General features: G+C 44.0%; 1 protein-coding gene and 1 non-coding gene across 2 annotated transcripts; one reads left to right on the top strand and one right to left on the bottom strand.

The window, feature by feature from the left end:
- Window positions 1–15,239: 15,239 nt before the first annotated feature.
- On the bottom strand, window positions 15,240–15,346 carry LOC145151663 (small nucleolar RNA R71). Its single transcript, XR_013732225.1, has one exon. It is a non-coding gene; the product is annotated as a small nucleolar RNA R71 (small nucleolar RNA).
- A 1,074-nt stretch (window positions 15,347–16,420) lies between these two features.
- On the top strand, window positions 16,421–17,032 carry LOC145131427 (uncharacterized). The gene has a single exon (XM_079066111.1). It carries the CDS (start codon window positions 16,421–16,423, stop codon window positions 17,030–17,032), a length of 612 nt encoding a protein of 203 aa, XP_078922237.1.
- The last annotated feature ends 987 nt before the right edge of the window (window positions 17,033–18,019 follow it).

Here is an 18,019-nt window from a genome sequence, read left to right as displayed (position 1 = left end):
TCCAAAGGATTTGACCCGACAACAAAAGAAGAAATTCTTTTCAGAAATCAAGTACTACTTTTGGGATGAGCCGTACCTTTTTCAAAGCTGTGCAGACGGAATGATAAGAAGCTGCATGTTCGGGAAAGAACGTCGAGAAATCTTGAAGCATTGTCATAGCGGGCCCACCAGAGGACACCATGGAGCGCAATACACGGCTAAGAAGGTTTTTGATACCGGTTTTTATTGGCCTACTATTTTTAAAGATGTTACTAGATTTGACAAGGAGTGCGATTCATGCCAAAGGTCGGGAAACATTCATCACGAAACGAGATGCCTCAAAATAGCATTCAAGTTTGTGAGATATTTGATATTTTGGGGATTGACTTCATGGGACCTTTTCCAATGTCAAAGAGTAATAAATACATATTGGTGGCAGTCGATTATGTATCTAAGTGGGCGGAAGCACAAGCATTACCCAATAATGATGCTCGAGTGGTGGTATGTTTCCTTAAAACGTTATTTTCAAGGTTTGGAGTTCCTAAGGCTCTAATTAGCGATCGAGGCACCCGCTTCGTAAATGATCAATTCGCTAAGGTGTTGCAAAAATATGGTGTCCACCATAGATTCTCAACATCCTATCATCCCCAAACGAGTGGGCAAACTGAAGTTACAAATCGGGCATTAAAAAGGATTCTAGAAAGATCGGTTGGAAGTAATAGAAAGGAGTGGTCGGACAAGCTTCATGATGCACTTTGGGCATTCCGAACGGCTTTTAAAACACCTATTGGTACAACACCATATAGGTTGGTTTATGGAAAGAATTGCCACTTGCCAGTAGGGATAGAGCATAAAGCATATTAGGCTTTGAAGATATGTAATTCTGAGTTGGCTGAACTCCGTACAAACCGGTTAATGCAAATGAATGGCCTTGAAGAACTTAGAAACGAGGCTTATACAAGCTCATTAATTTATAAAGACAAGACTAAGAAATGGCATGACATGAGACTTAAGGGTAATAAAGACTTTCATGAAGGACAAAAGGTGCTACTTTTCAGTTCAAGGTTGAAACTTTTTCCAGGTAAATTACAAACTAGGTGGGACGAACCATTTGTTGTTAAACAAGTTTTTACGCATGGAGCTATTGAGCTTATATCAAGAGACGGGATCCCTTTCAAGGTTAATGGGCATCGAGTGAAGCATTATGAAGAAGGAATGCCAAGTGAAGAAAGAGAGGGTGAAATCGTCAAATTCACACGACCTGAGAAAACGTAAAGCGGGAAGGAGTCCGGCTTATGACTCCTCAAAAAGAAGCGCTTGCAGGAGGAAACTTGTGGTTTGGAGTTTGCATTTTCCTTCCTTTTCTTCTAATTTTCTTTTATTTGTCTTAGTTTTATTTAGGTTTTTATTCTCTCATTCTTCTGATTTGTTTATGAATTCGACGTAGGGTATGGCATAACACAAGTGTGGGGTGGCTATTTTTAAGAGTAAATAAATAAAAGAATTTTTTTACCCACCACGAGGTGGTGATTTTTCATAACATGAATAATCGCGAGTAAATAAATCACCACGACGTGGTGATTCTACCACCTCGTGGCGACGGAAACAACTGCTGTCAAATTTAGGGTTTTTACGCCCAAGTCAAAACATTTTCACTTTTTTACACCACTCCACTTCTCTCGTCGTGTTAGCCTCCACGAAGAACTCACCATTTTTTCCATTGATTTCTTGCTTTTCTTCACTAAAAGGTATGATTTTCTAGTAATTTCCTTACTCTTAGTTGTTTATTATGGTAGTATAGAGCATCTATTTCTTGATTAGAACACATTTAGGGATAATTTTGGGAACCTTGGGTTCCGATTTTTGCAAAAAGCGGACCAATTTTTGGGTGTTTTGAGCCTTGATTTCGTTACCATTCTACTACATTTTATGTATAGAACAAACCCTGAACTTGTATTGAGTTGACCAAACGCTATCGACATTACTAGAAAATCATACCTTTTAGTGTCGACCAAACGCTATCGACTCAACGCCTCTCGTCTGCTACTGATGTGTCGACCAAACGCTATCGACACAAATGATTGACTCGCACCCGAGTCAAATAACACTAATGCAGGTACAGAACTCACAAGAAAAGTACCTACGCATATCATCATATAAGCACAATATCTCAACTCAGCATAAATAAATAAGAATACATACCAGCCACTACATCGGGCCCTGCGCAGACCTCCTCCGCTGTCAACTGGAAAGCTCTCCCGCGAGCCTTCGGTGCCTCGGCCTTTGCTGGCCGAACCTCGGTAACCCTAGAAGCAGGGGCAGATCCCTGTGCTGATCCCTGATGTAACTGCGGGCACTCAGCCTTCCGATGGCCAGTCTGGTTGCAATGAAAGCAAACCATAAATCCCTTGGGGCAATCCTTGCCGATATGCCCCTCCTTGCCACATTTGTAGCAAGCACCTGATCGACAGACCCCATCATGTCCCTTGCCGCACTTCCCACAAGTGCGGCCCTTCTAGCCTCCAGATCTCGTAACAGCGGACTTTGCCCGCTTGGCTGCCGGCTGAGACTGTGCCGGCCGCCGATCCATCCTCTGAGACTCGGCCTCCTCCCTGGCCTAAGTCTCCAACTCAATCTCCCTCTTCCGGGCATCTGCATGGAGCTCCGCAAATGTCTGGTAAGTCGAGTTCGACACGAACTCCCAAATATCCCTCCTCAAAACGCCCAAATACCGGCTCATGCGTGCCTGCTCAGTAGACACCTGCTCAGGGCAGAACATCGCCCTCTCATGAAACTTCCTAGTAACCACAGTAACCGAATCAGTACCCTGCTTGAGGGTCAAGAACTCCTGAACCAATCGTTCCCTCTCCACCGGGGGAACATACTCGTCTCTAAACATGGTGGTGAACCTCTCCCAGGTCACCGCTGAAATCTCTGCAAGTGTGAAGCTCGCCGTCACGAACTTCCACCAATCCTTCGCTCCCAAGCGAAGCTGGTTCAACGCGAACCGTACCCTCAGATGCTCCGGACATGAACATGTGTAGAAGCATCCCTCGATATCAAAAATCCATCTCATCGCAGCGATCGGATCCTGCGTCCCGTCAAACTCTGGTGGCTTCGTGTTGCTGAATTCTCAAAGGAACAACGAGTCACCTCCCTGAGGTCTGGCAGCAGCTATAGCTGCAGTAGCTGCAGCAGCCGCAACCTCAGTCACCGCTGCGTACCGCTCATCAAAAGTCTCAATCAATGTGGTCTTGATAGACCCAAACATCTCCGGAATCTCGGCTCGAATCGCCGATGCCACCTCATCGTGGATCATCTGACGAAGCTCCTCATCACTCACGCCACTCGGCTCAGGTCTGTGACGTGTCCCAACCATGATGTCTCTGAAATACAACATAAAAATATCAGAGACTCGCTCGAGCATACTTGCACTCGATAACTCAACCCTACTTGTTCCTTAGTACCCAAAGGATTCTTACTTAGAGTGTGCACTGCTCCGGTGTCTTCAGTAGTACGGGCCCTATACTACCGTCCACACCGCATCAATATTCACCCTAAGTCCTCCTCCTTGGATCCCAGATCACAAGTACTCTATATCTCACTGGCATAGGCTACCCTTGGTAGACCCCTCATCAGCTCCTCACTGCTACCTACTCGCTCTCAAGCATCACATAGCAGCAAAATCCTTCCTAGGCTAAGGCATCACAAAATCAGGCCACTCTAGTCCTAATATGAATACCTAGCCAACTCTATCATGCATATCATATCATAACATATCTCATAACACATAATGTAAGGGTATTTTGGGAAATCACCGTTCAGGCGCTGGCTGATCGTACACACTGCTTCCTTCTGCCTTTCTCAAAATCTTTTATTCTCTTAAAAAAAATTGTTTATTTTATGAAAAACTTTCTCAAACCAATATGCACCGTTCAGATTCATCCGAAGAGGCACCCGAATCCCTCAAACAAAGGCTCTGATACCAACTTGTAACAACGTAAATTTCCAAAACAATTTTTCATTTTTAAATCATACTTTCAATCACACGATAAACACAAAACATAATGTATCCACTGTGTCATAATAAAACATGTCCCGGAATCTCAATAACATAAACTCTATAAGTGTGTACGGATCATGCCGGCGCCTTCCCACGATCATCACTAGTACCTGAAACACATAATATAACAACTGTAAGCATAAATGCTTAGTGACTTCCCCAAGATACCACATACAACACATATGCCTTTCCAGGCCATAACTCTGTAGGATCTTCTGATCCATGTGTCTCAGGGGACTTCCGTCCTGAATCCCGGTAGACCTTCCGGTCCTACCCGTATCGACCTTCCGGTCCGTAACCACTTGACCTTCCGGTCCATATCATCTTGACCTTCCGGACCTTATCGTACACAACATACATAACACATACATATCACATAACAACATACAGCTCATACATCTCATAGCATATAAGACCTTCCGGTCACACATAGGTACCCTTCCAGGTATAGTATAGTGAGAAGACTCACCACAATGAAGTCGGATAAACTTTCGTGCTCAACGTCCCGACTTAGCTTCCTCCTATTATTCAAATAACATCCCCGATCAATATCCTCTATGGGTCCAGATCTGAGGTCTAACCCAGCAAGGGACCATAACCTCAACCTTTCAAGCCAAAAAAGGTTTATAGAAAACCCTAAATCATAGATCTTAACCCAAAACAGAAGGGAAGTTCGATTTGATACCTCAATAGTGTAGATCTGAACTTTAAAGCCCTGGATCCACAGCTCCCTTGACCTCCTCTTGTTGGAAACTACTTCTCTTTTGCTAAAACACACAGGAAATGGTGAATTAGCCTTCCTCTTGCGCCACAAACGTTCTCTTTCTCTCTCTAGGGTTTCTCAGGGGTGAAGTGGCCGCAATGGAGGCTATAAAGGCCTTTAAATAGGGCACAGGCCCCGAGAATTAGGGTTTCACTTAACAGCGCGGACTCGCCGAGTCTACGCATCGACTCGTCGAGTCCTTCATTAAATCAGACCAGAAATGCGCGATCCCACTCGGCGAGTCTGAGCGCCTACTCGCCGAGTCCCTCTCTAAAATTCAATATAAATACTTAAAATAAGATACCGGGGAATCCGGATGTTACATAATAGCTTTTGGATCTAGTTTGTCTAATGAACATGCAATTGAATATCCAAAGCTATAAACCCTAGATCTAATAAACTATAACTGAAATTAGGGTTTAGATCTTACCTTTGATTGTTATACAGCATTAACAATCAATCCTTGGCTTCAGAAAGCTTAGTGCCTCAAGTGTTGCACCTCTAATGGAGTCACAAACACCACTAAGCAATTGGATGAAGGAGAGAAGAGAGTGGAGGCACAAAAACGGCTGGAAACCCTAATCCCAGTGTTAGCCACGTTTTTGGTGCCCAAGGGTTCCTTATATACTTAGGCTATTAGGGTTATCCAACAAGGAAACCCTAATTTGACTGCTTAAGCCCTAAGCAGCCCATGGACTCCTTCTGGAACATGCCTTGGACGATTTCTAATGGGCTTCCCCATAGAATTCGTCCAACCTATTATTCCAAGGTGATCCATAGCCCAATTGCAATTATCCTATAATTACAATTCCAGTCCCCTAAGTTTAATTAATCTCTTTTAGCCACAGAATTAATTCTTTATTACTTCTTGACTAATATTAATTAAACAATATGATTTCTCCTTTAATATATTATTCTCATAATATATTAATAAATCATAATTAAACCTTTCTCTCCTTAATTCATCCTACATATTGCTATGGTGAAGGCAACCCAAAAGGACCATGCTCATAATCGGGTCAAGTACATACTAAAATAGTTATGGACTTAGACACTAATCCAACATTTTGTGGACCGGAAAAAGCCACTGCCACCACCGTGAGGTGGTGCCTGGCGCCACGTGCCACCGCCGGCCACCACAAGGGTGGATGCATGTATATGTTTAGTTTAGTGTAGAGTGTGTGTGCGTTTATTTTGGTATTTTCATTGTAAATTGTAAAAAATGGAATAATGGAAATAAATTGAAAAACACCACCTTAGGGTGGTGGCTACCGCCACTGGCCGCCGTGTCGGGTGGCGGTGTGCTTGCCTTGTTGAGTTTGATTCGTTTGGGATGCTTGAAATGCTAATGGGCCTAGCAATACCCTAATTGACCCAAGGAAACCCTAATGGGCTCAAGGACTTGATTTTGGGCCATTGGAATGGAAGTGTGTATTAAGCCCAATCACACCATATGAGTTATTTAGAAGAGTGATGGACTTAATGGATTAAGTCCTTAATGGGTTAAGTGAGAAACACTTAACCCTAATCGTCATTTTATGTGAAACCCTAATTTCACTTGGGTTATTAATGGGCCATCCAAGATCAATCAAATGGACTAAAATAATTAATGGGCTTTGAGGTAAGGCCCATGTAAGGGGTTTGGGCCCAATTTGGAAAATTGGGCGATAGATGGGCCATAGTTTGGGCCTTAATGATTATATGATATTGGGCCATTAGAATGTCAAATGTTGGACTGGACTAATTGGTTGGGCCTCGGGATAAGACCATATAAAGGTTTGGGCCCGATTTGGAAAATTGGGCCATATGTTGGGCTTTGAGCCATAGTTGGACTTTTGGGCCTTTGGATTGGGCCTCGGGCTTGAATCAAGCCAAGTTAGGGGTAGAGTAGTCTTTTACCCCCAAGCATGGACTTATGGTTATGTATTGGAACCCAATTATTAATTGGGTGTTATTTTGGTGTTGATAGTTCGGGAATCTGTCATCCAGCAGCTGGGGTTGAGTCTGCGGGACTTCAGCAGTGTGGGATTGTGTCTACGGGACTTTAGCAGTGTGAGGTGAGTTACCTTCCAGTAGGGGTGGGTCTACGGCCACAATGTCGGCCCACTAGTAGGAGTTTTTTGTTAGATGATTGTCTTTGTGATATATATCGGGTATGCCATTATCTGTTATGATTGTGTGCTAGGATGCTTTGTGATATATGTTAGTAGTAGTAGGGGTGAAATAGGCCCTGGATACTGGTTGGAAGATATCGAAGGGGTCGTCAGAACCCATGCATGCCTAGCAGTTTTTTTATGATATGTTATATGTGATAGTGGTAGTAAGAGGGGAATAGTCCCCAAGTTCGGTCGTTAGGACTGAAGGGTAGGTCGGGCACCTAGATATGCCTGACAGTATGTTTATGCTATATTTTATGTGATAGTAGTAGGGGTGAAATAGTCCCCGGAGCCGGTTGGGATAAACCGGAGGGTAGGTCAGCACCCCAGAACTGCTTGACATGGGTTAGTCAGCACCCCAGAACTGCTTGACATGGGTTGCTCAGCACCCCATAACTGCTTGACATGGGTAGGTTGGGCACCCCAGAATTACCCGGCAGTATGTATGTTGTGTGGTATGTGGTATAATGGGGGAACTCACTAAGCTTTGTGCTTATGGTTTTCAGTTTTGGTTTCAGGTATTACGTTTTCAAAGGAAAGGAGTCGGCTCGATCGCAGCGCATCACACTATGTTTTCCGCACATGAGATCCTTGGGATTACACTCTGATATTACTTTATGATAACACGTTTGACTATTGACACTTGGGTTTTGACATGAGATGTTATTATGGATGTTTTTTATACTTATGGTTTTATAGCAACTTATTTAAAAATGAAATTTTTGGCCTTGAATTTTGGGATGTTACAAGTTGGTATCAGAGCCTTGGTTTGAGGGATTCGGGCACACTCTCGGGTGTGTCTGGACTCAAACTAAGGACTTGGTATGAAAATTTTTTAAAAAAAAATCATTTATTAAAAAGGAGTTTGAAAAGAATTTGAAAAGAGAAAAGAACTATGAAAAGAACAAAGTGTGTGATGCGTGTAATCAGCCGAGCTCAAGTAAGTTTCCCCCAAGATACCCATACATGTTATGATATGATATGATTATGAGAACTGAATGCAAGATTAGGGCTAAGTATCTAGGAAGGATGCCTTATATGCCTACTGTATGTGTATGAGAACTGCATGCTAGATTAGGGTAATGATCTAGGAAGATGCCTTATATGCCTGTTGTATGTGCTTAATGAGCTGCATGATAGTACTGATCAGTCAGTGATAGGATGGCATGTTTAGGTTATGCCTGATTGTATGAGCCTTTGATTTGCATGTATAGATTCTTGAGTAGGGGATAGAATGGTTTGACTGGGATATGATGGTTAGATTTTCCATTGTCTGAATGCTGCTTGCTTTGTGCTTTGTGGGGCTCTTAGTAATGTGAGCTAGCTATATTCATGAGGTAGTTGGTTGACATTACTGGGAACCTTTCAGCAGCTGAGGACTGGTTGGGTTCGGGAACCTAGGAAAGCCTAGGATATGTTTCAGTGGGTTAGTAGTGAGGTTCAGTGAGACTTGGGTGTACCAGTTTGAGGAAGTGACTTGGAGGATTCGGGAGGATTTCTGAGGAAAGTATGGATAGGTGTGGAAGGTAGTATTGGGCCCGTACTACTAGAAGCACAGGATCCATACTCGAATCGGTGAGGTCTTGGAGAATCTGAGAAGCTTCGGGGAGGAGTTTGTGACCCGGTTTGGGGACAGAGGATGTTCCAGTTGTTGCAGCTTAGCCATGGGCAAGTGAGCTAATGAGCGCGACAGGGTGTCAGACCCTGAAGGATATGACTTCCAAGAGTTTGTAGATGCGAGATTGGTTTGGAGTGCCCTGGGAAGAGAGGGTTGTGCCAGGTGCGTATAGTAGAGGGTCCCGGGAAGAGACCCATGACTTCTGATAATCGGGTAAAAGGCCAGCGAGGCCGGAGTCAGTGCAACACGTACAGGAAAGTGCACAAGGGAGTTTGTCGCTCCAAGGGTTTAGGCTGCTACAATGTACCAGGGTTGGTCATGTCAGCAAAAGGTGATAAGGATTCTTGGGTATATTCGAATCTTTGGAATGTCAGCTCGGTATGGTGTTAAGCACCCAAGAATGAAACTCAGATTCTGGTTCCGGCTCAGGAGTAGAGCCTGAACCAGTCGATGCGCGATCGCGGAAGTTCATCTCATCGGAGATTACTGGTGGAGTTTGGTAATGGACCTTGGCGGTCTTTCGTCCAGCCATAGAAGGGATTTGGGAGCTTTTGACCGTCGTCTCGGGGCCTTTCAGGCCAGATTCGTCGTGGAACAGTTAGGGGTTCATCTAAATCCCAAGGTCCGTAGATTCTTAGAATCCTTCAGGAAGGAGGAACCTATTGTTAGTTCCTGTCATCGGGTCCGGAGAGAGTTCTATATCGTGTTCTCAGGATGGTCTAAGTATCTCTGGAGAAGGTGATCAGTATTCCTCCAGATGTTGCGGGTATGTCATCTTCTACTGCTAATAGATGGATGATGGGAATATGTATCGCTTTGGAATTGTGAGTGAGTTTGGATAGGTCAGATCTTGGGTCAGTTTTCTGCTAGTGGTTGGGTTATCAAGGATCTTATATGCCATCCTGCATGCCGAAAAGTCCTTGATGAACCCACAGAGGGACGCATCTTACGGATTGGGTTCCGCGTGTACCGTTATCATTCCAGATCTTTGTCGGGATCGGTGCAGGAGTAATATGTAGAGGATACTCGGTCAGGGTTAGAGCGATAGTTCTCCAGTGAAGTCAGCGTTCAGTGATTCTATCATGTTTCGGGTGTGGTCGACAATTGTCCATGGATTAACTTTGGAGTTCAAGGCACTACTGTTGCTAGGAAAGGACCGATAGCATGAAGATGGTAATGTTAGTTGTGGGTGTTAGATGCATAAGTGGTTGGTCATTGGATGTTCAAGAGAATTGTATTTTCGCATGGGCTGTGTCAGTTAGAGTTCAGTGGTGCTGCAAGGTTAGAAGTGGGAATGAGGATTAGTCAGCCAGAGTGAAGATTAAGGCCTTCAGTTGACAGCATGGTAGATGGACTAAGGTGTCAGACTGGACAAGATTTCAAGAGTACTCTTTGAGATTTCATAGGATGGGCCGATCTTAAGGTTTGGCTGGTAATTCATCGTTAGCATTGGTAAGCTCAGATTGTCGGCAGTGGATTATTAGGAAGAAGGATTGGGAATCCTTCAATTCTCACGTACCGTAAAGACTTAGTCGAATCTAAGTGGGGGAGAGACTTGTTGTAAAGTTCTCCAAATGTGAGTTCTGATTGCGCGAGTGCAATCTCTTGGGCACCTTGTCAACCACAAGGGTATTCTGGTCTATCCGGCCAAGATAGAGGTCGAGATGTAGTTGGATATTCTGAGGTCTCCAACTGAGATTCGGAGTTTCCTGGGTCTAGCGGTTTATTACCGGAGATATATACGTGACTTCTTCGAGATTGCAGTTCTTTTGACCCGACTGACCAAGAAGTCGGTGGCCTTTCGTTGGGGCCTGAGCAACAGATAGCCTTCGAGACACTCATACAAAAGGTTTAGGGAACCAGGGTAGAACTCCAATTAGGACTCGAGTTCAGTTGTGTGTTAGGTCGAGTGCATGTTCGACCGGTATGGAAAGGTGTTGTAAGACTGTGGGTGTAGCCTTAGCATTCACTAGTAGCCAGATAGTGTTAGAGTGTTGTAAGTCTGCGGGTGTAGCCGTAGAATTCACTAGCAGTCAGATAGTATTAGAGTGTTGTAAGTCTGCGGGTGTAGCCGTAGCATTAACTAGCAGCCAGATAGTGTTAAAGTGTTGTAAGTCTGTGGATGTAGTCGTAGCATTCACTAGCAGTCAGATAGTATTAGAGTGTTGTAAGTCTGCGGGTGTAGCCGTAGCATTCACTAGCAGCCAGATAGTGCTAGAGTGTTGTAAGACTACGGGTGTAGCCGTAGCATTCACTAGGTTGGTAGATGACACGATCGTGTTGTTAGAACGCGGAAGGAACAGTAGTACCCACCAGTTCGGGTGCAGCAGTGAGGATATGGAAATCCACGGATTGGATTTCGGAATTACCCAGATGGTTTAGATCTGGTTGAGCCAGTGATAAGACTGTAGGAGCGCCACTACAGTTATGGGATCAGGGAACCAATGGACTGTATAAGATTTCTTGTGATATAAGACTACCATCGGTTAGGTGGCAATCACTTTTAGCCTTGGATTTGATGATGACAGGATTTGACGCATGGACCTGATCGGTTAGATCAAAAGGTTGTTAGAGCCACAATGGCATGATAACTAGTGGCAACTAGTTCCAGAGAAGGATTTTGTTCAGAAGTCGTGTGAGTCGACTAAGTAGGGAGTCCTTTGGCCCCGCAGCCGGGCCGGAACCCGATATTTCAGATGGTTGGCAAACGAATTTACACCAGGCAGGTCTCGGTAGATTCTGGCCAGCAGCCATGTGGCAACATACTGCTACAGGCAGTTCAGTGTTCGGACAGTTTCAACGTTTGGGCAGTATTAGTATTTGTGTTTTGGGTTGCAAATACGAACGGAATAGTTGGTTGATTGGGAATTGACAAGTTACTCACAGCGGGATTAGCTGAGCCTTGGCCAAGTATAATTAATCTGCAGGGATAATTAGGTCTGTGATCCTGTATTACAGTGGGAACCTCGAGTTGTCAGAAGTTGAGTAGCCAGTTAGAGGATAAGGTGGACTGGGTTCAACGATAATGATTTAGTTTGAGTGGCCTGTCAGGGATTCGGAACATCTCGAGACAACAGATTCAAACGGAGTAGATGTGATCCTGTTGCGAGGAATTCGTTCACCTGCGGATGTTAGGGCCTTGCAAAGATCGGTCACGGCTACCCTGGGAAGGCTAGGGTGTGCCCAGGATGGTGACCATGTTACTTGAGTGGTTTGGCGTGTAAGGAATGGTAAGGAATGATTTAGAGGACGAAATCTAATTTAAGTGGGGGAGAGTTGTAACACCCTGTTTATTTAATAAATAAATAGATAAAATTTATTAAAGAGTAGTAGCCTTAAAATCCATAATAATCAGTGAAATGTTGGTTTTGGGAGCAAAATGTTATAATTTTAGAAGGCGGGGGTTAAAAGTGTAAGTTTCGGACTCAGTTTATAAATATTTATGAAGACAGGGGCTCCGTGGTAATTATTTGGAATTAATTTAAAAGGAAATGAGGTGGAAGGGCTGAATGTCATAATTAAGATATTGGGGGCTTTTTGGTAGATTTTGTACCTCAAATGTAAAGGATTTTAATGTTGAGGGTTAAAATGGTAAATATTGGCCTTACTTTGAAAGAAAATGGGAAGGGAAGGACTAAAGGCGTCATTATGGGGACAACATTTATGGGGTCGGGTATATAAGGATAACACCACCGGCCACAAAACCCTAACCCTACTATAGAGCTCCAGCCGCCACCCTCTCCACCCTTAACCTCCGGTCGCCGCTGTGAGGTCGAGTTCGATCACCACCGCCGTCGTTGAAGACGAGGAGCCACGAGCCGATGCGGGTTGGTCGGGAGATCAAGGATCGTGTTGCTGATGTTCGCTATTTGGGTCGCCAACCTCCTCCGTCTCCGTTTCTTTCCACCGTTGCGCCACCGCTGTTCTTGGCCGATGTCTCGCCGCCTTTTCGTTGCCGCCGCCACTCACGGGACTTTCATTTCGTTGCTCCGGTCAACATCTACTACCCTGAAGCGATGTTGTGTTCGTAGGTTTGGTCCTATGTCGATTAGGGTCCATGAAGAACCACCATGGCAGTCGGCCATGGTGGTTGTCACCACAATCCACCACTGGACCGCCGCTGTCGTTTCTTCCTTATTCCGCCGCCACCAGCCACCGTGGGTGGTGGCTGTGGGTGTATATATGGGTGCGTGTTCATATGTTATTGATGTTTCCGGTTGTTATGAGGTTGTATATGTGTTTTGTGGACCGGAAAAAGCCACTGCCACCACTGTGAGGTGGTGCCTGCCGCCACGTGCCACCACCGGCCACCACAAGGCTGGTTGCGTGTATGTGTTTATTTTAGTGTAGTGTGTGTGTGCGTTTATTTTGGTATTTTCATTGTAAATTGTAAAAAATGGAATAATGGAAAGAAAATGAAAACCACCACCTTAGGGTGGTGGCTGGCGCCTCCTGCCGCCACCGGCCGCCGTGTCGGGTGGCGGTGTGCGTTCCTTGTTGAGTTTGATTCGTTTGGGATGATTGAAACCCTAATGGGCCTAGCAAAACCCTAATTAACCCAAGGAAACCCTAATGGGCTTAAGGACTTGATTTTAGGCCATTGGAATGGAAGTGTGTATTAAGCCCAATCACACCATATGAGTTATTTAGAAGAGTGATGGACTTAATGGATTAAGTCCTTAATGGGTTAAGTGAGAAACACTTAACCCTAATCGTCATTTTATGTGAAACCCTAATTTCACTTGGGTTATTAATGGGCCATCCAGGATCAAGCAAATGGACTAAAATAATTAATGGGCTTTGAGGTAAGGCCCATGTAAGGGGTTTGTGTGGGCCATAGTTTGGACCTTAATGATTATATTATATTGGGCCATTAGAATGTCAAATGTTGGACTGGACTAATTGGTTGGGCCTCAGGATAAGACCATATAAAGTTTTAGGCCCAATTTGGAAAATTGGGCCATATGTTGGGCTTTGAGCCATAGTTGGACTTTTGGGCCTTGGGATTGGGCCTCGGGCTTGAGTCAAGCCAAGTTAGGGGTAGAGTAGTCTTTTACCCCCAAGCATGGACTTATGGTTATGTATTGGAACCCAATTATTAATTGGGTGTTATTTTGGTGTTGATAGTTCGGGAATCTGTCATCCAGCAGCTGGGGTTGAGTCTGCGGGACTTCATCAGTGTGGGGTTGTGTCTACGGGACTTTAGCAGTGTAATGTGAGTTACCTTCCAGTTGGGGTGGGTCTACGGCCACAATGTCGGCCCACTAGTAGGAGTTGTTTGTTAGATGATTGTCTTTGTAATAAATATCCGGTATGCCATTATCTGTTATGCTTGTGTGCTAGGATGCTTTGTGATACATGTTAGTAGTAGTAGGGGTGAAATAGGCCCTGGATACTGGTTGGAAGATACCGAAGGGGTCGTCAGAACCCATGCATGCCTAGAAGTATTTTTATGATATGTTATATGTGATAGTGGTAGTAAGAGGGGAATAGTCCCCAAGTTCAGTCGTTAGGACTGAAGGGTAGGTCGGGCACCTAGATATGCCTGACAGTATGTTTATGCTATATTTTATGTGATAGTAGTAGGGGTGAAATAGTCCCCGGAGCCGGTTGGGATAAACCGGAGGGTAGGTCAGCACCCCAGAACTGCTTGACATGGGTTAGTCAGCACCCCAGAACTGCTTGACATGGGTTGGTCAGCACCCCATAACTGCTTGACATGGGTAGGTCGGGCACCCCAGAATTGTCCAGCAGTGTGTATGTTGTGTGGTATGTGGTATGATGGGGGAACTCACTAAGCTTTGTGCTTACGGTTTTCAGTTTTGGTTTCAGGTATTATGTTTTCAAAGGAAAGGAGTCGGCTCGATCGCAACGCATCACACTATGTTTTCCGCGCATGAGATCCTTGGGATTACACTCTGATATTACTTTATGATAACACGTTTGACTATTGACACTTGGGTTTTGACATGAGATGTTATTATGGATGTTTTTTTATACTTATGGTTTTATAGCAACTTATTTAAAAATGAAATTTTTGGCCTTGAATTTTGGGATGTTACAAAAACCGTAGGCGAAACCGCGACATCGAAGAATTCACCGTTGAAGAACCTCAAATCTGTTTTTAGCAAGAAAAAGGGCAAGAAAGTAGGAGAATCCAGCATCTCTTCATTGGCGGACGAAGACCCAAAGAAGGAGGAAACTGAGTACGAAACCGAAAAGGAAGAAAGCGAATTTGAAGAAGGAAGCGACATAGAAGGCGAACTTGCTAATACCATGGCGAACATCGATGAAGTTCCCATGGGCGAATGGAAGAAAAGGATTCGAAATGATATCGGCCCAGGACTCGTGCAACCCGTGATTCCTGCAACTGCCAACTTTGAGCTTAAGGGCCACATACTCGCCCAACTTAAAGAACTCCCATTCTACGGGAAAGATCATGAAGATGCATACAAGCATCTAGATGAGGTCAATGACATAGCCGACTACTTCAATGTTCCAAATGTGGCTCACGATACTGTCTTGCTTCGTATGCTACCGGTCACATTTAAGGGGGCGGCGAAAGATTGGCTAAAATCACTTCCTCCAGGATCCATCACCACTTGGGCTAAGATGAAAGAGGAATTTATTGATCAATTTTGCCCTCCATCAAAGATAGCAAAGTTGAAAAAAGCCATAGCAAACTTTGAACAACAAGCTGGAGAGTCACTATATGAGGCGTGGGAGAGATACAAGGGCTTATTAAGGAATTGTCCACATCATGATCTGAACAGTTAATAGGAAGTCTCCATTTTCTATGATGGAGTGAACATGACAACCAGACAGCTCCTTGATTCACAAGGACCCCTCACAAAGAAGCCACCCCCGGTGATAAAGCAACTCATTGAAGAATTCTCTAAGCACTCTAGAGAATATCATAATCCAAGGAATGATGTAACTAGGGGATCGGCTAATGCGACTTTGGAAGATATGTCGGCAGTTATGGCAATGTTGCAAAGCATGGATAGGAGGATGACTAAGATGGATCAAACAATCCATGCTATTCGGGTTGGGTGTGAAAACAGTAACGGGCCTCATTTGACTAGAGATTGTGACCTTGATGAGAATGGAAACCGGAAGGTTCAAGCTTTCTACTCGAGCGGTGATCGTTTTGATGAAGATTGGAGAAAACCTAAGAAAAAATGGTTACCTTATGATGAGTATAAAAAGGCCAAGGAAGAAAAGTATGAACAAAAAGGAAGAGGCTTCTACCAAAGGGAAGAACACCCGAAGGAAAAGAAATCTGATTTGGAGTCGATGCTTACCCGATTTGTAGCTGCTTCCGAGAAAAGGCACGAAGGAACTGAAGCAGCAATCAAGGAGCAACAAACAATGATGAAGGAACAACAAGAGATGATGAAAAATACGCAAGCACTCGTTAGGAATCAACAAGCTTCAATCCTTACCATAGAAAAACAACTCGGGCAGGTAGCAAGCAAATTAAATGAAAGATCGCCAGGAGGACTTCCGAGATATACCGAACAAAACCCGAGACGAGCTCACATTCAAGCCATCACCACTAGAAGCGGAAAAATTATTACTCATTTAACGCCTTTAGACAGAAACAACCCAGAAGCAGAGAAGGAAGTTCAAGAGGAAAATCAAGGAAGTGAATCTCGACAATCACCACGACGTGGCAAGAAGCTGAAAAGAAGGTTGTTGAACCTGTTAAGCCATACCGTCCACCATTGCCTTTCCCGAGTAGAGCAATTCAAGAAAAGCATGCTGAAGATTACCGGAGGTTTTTAGATCACATAAAGTCTCTTGAAATCAACATTCCCTTCCTTGAGGCTTTAGCCGAAATGCCAAAATATGCCAAATTTCTCAAGGACCTTTTAACAAACCGCAAGAAAATGGAGGGATTATCTAAAGTAGTATTGAATGAAACTTGCTCAGCTGCAATGCTCAACATGCTACCAAAGAAGATGGGGGATCCAGGAAGTATAACATTGCCATGCCAATTCGGGAATCTAGCAACAAGCCATGCTCTAGCCGACTCGGGAGCAAGTGTCAACTTGATGGCCTATTCGTTTTTCAAGAATCTTGATCTTCCCAAACCAAGACCGATCCGCATGGTTATCCATCTAGCCAATAAAACTATGACCTTTCCAAGGGGTATTTGTGAAGACTTACTAGTAAAAGTTGACAAGTTTGTTTTTCCCGTTGATTTCAATGTTTTGGATATGGAGGAAGACGAGCAAGTCCCGATCATCCTTGGAAGGCCATTATTGAGTACAGCCCGAGCCTTGGTAGATATAAGAGAGTCCAAACTTACTCTACGAGTTGGAGAAGAAGCAGTTACTTTTGGAGTTAATCGGGAAATCAAATATTCAAGGATAAGTGATGATACGACGTTTTCTGTGGATGTGTTAGATGAAGTACTTGAAAAAGAGCTAGAGGGTTGGAAAGAATAAGAAACTGAGGGATTCATGGTGCTTGAAGAAGGAAATTTTGATCCCGAACTCGACTTAAAAGAATTAGAGAAGTTATTGGAAGAAAGTGAGTATAATGAAGCAATAAAAGAGGCAGAAGAGGCAACACGACGTGGTGACGAGAACACGTCGTGGCAAGATATTTTTCCACGAAACGGAATTAAAAGTTGTGACACCACGATGTGGCAGGATGCCCACATCGTGGTAACTGACGAGAAACCAAAAGTTTAGCTGAAAGCCCTCCCCGAACACCTGGAGTATGCATTCTTAGAAGAAGGACAACAAAAGCCAATAATAATTGCTTCCGATCTATCGAAACATGAAAAAGAAAGCCTCGTGAAAGTATTAAAGAAAAGACAAAGTGCCATAACATGGAAGATCACTGACATCAAGGGGATTAGTCCAACCTATTGTTCTCATAAGATCAACTTAGAAGATGGAGCTAAACCCATAGTGCAACGTCAAAGAAGAATCAATCCAAATATGCAAGAAGTAGTTAAAAAGGAGGTGGTTAAACTATTAGATGTTGGTATCATTTATTCCATCTCCGATAGCACATGGGTAAGTCCGGTCTACATTGTACCAAAGAAAGGAGGAATGATAGTTGTTGCCAATGAAGCTAACGAATTGATTCCAACAAGAACAGTGACTGGGTGGCGCGTTTGCATCGACTATCGGAAACTTAATGATGCTACATGCAAGGATTACTTCCCACTACCATTTATCGATCAAATGCTCGAGAGGTTATCTGGTCATCTCTACTACTGTTTCCTTGATGGTTTCTCGGGTTACTTTCAAATCCTGATTGACCCGCAAGACCAAGAGAAGACCACTTTTACTTGCCCAAGTGGAACATTCGCATATAGACGCATGCCTTTTGAGTTATGCAATGCACCAGCTACTTTTCAAAGGTGCATGATGGCAATCTTTCATGACATGATCGAGAAATTTATGGAGGTTTTCATGGAT

This window comes from Lactuca virosa, chromosome 1 (genome assembly GCF_052849685.1).
Source record: "Lactuca virosa cultivar CGN04683 chromosome 1, Lactuca_virosa_CGN04683_v6, whole genome shotgun sequence".
In the NCBI taxonomy this organism is placed as follows: Eukaryota; Viridiplantae; Streptophyta; class Magnoliopsida; order Asterales; family Asteraceae; genus Lactuca; species Lactuca virosa.
The sequence above is the reverse complement of the archived record's forward strand: the minus strand, read 5'-3'. Positions and strand labels throughout refer to the sequence as shown.

Excerpts from the sequence above, each read along its gene's own strand:
- LOC145131427 (XM_079066111.1), top strand. The coding sequence starts at position 16,421 with ATGCCAAAATATGCCAAATTTCTCAAGGACCTTTTAACAAACCGCAAG.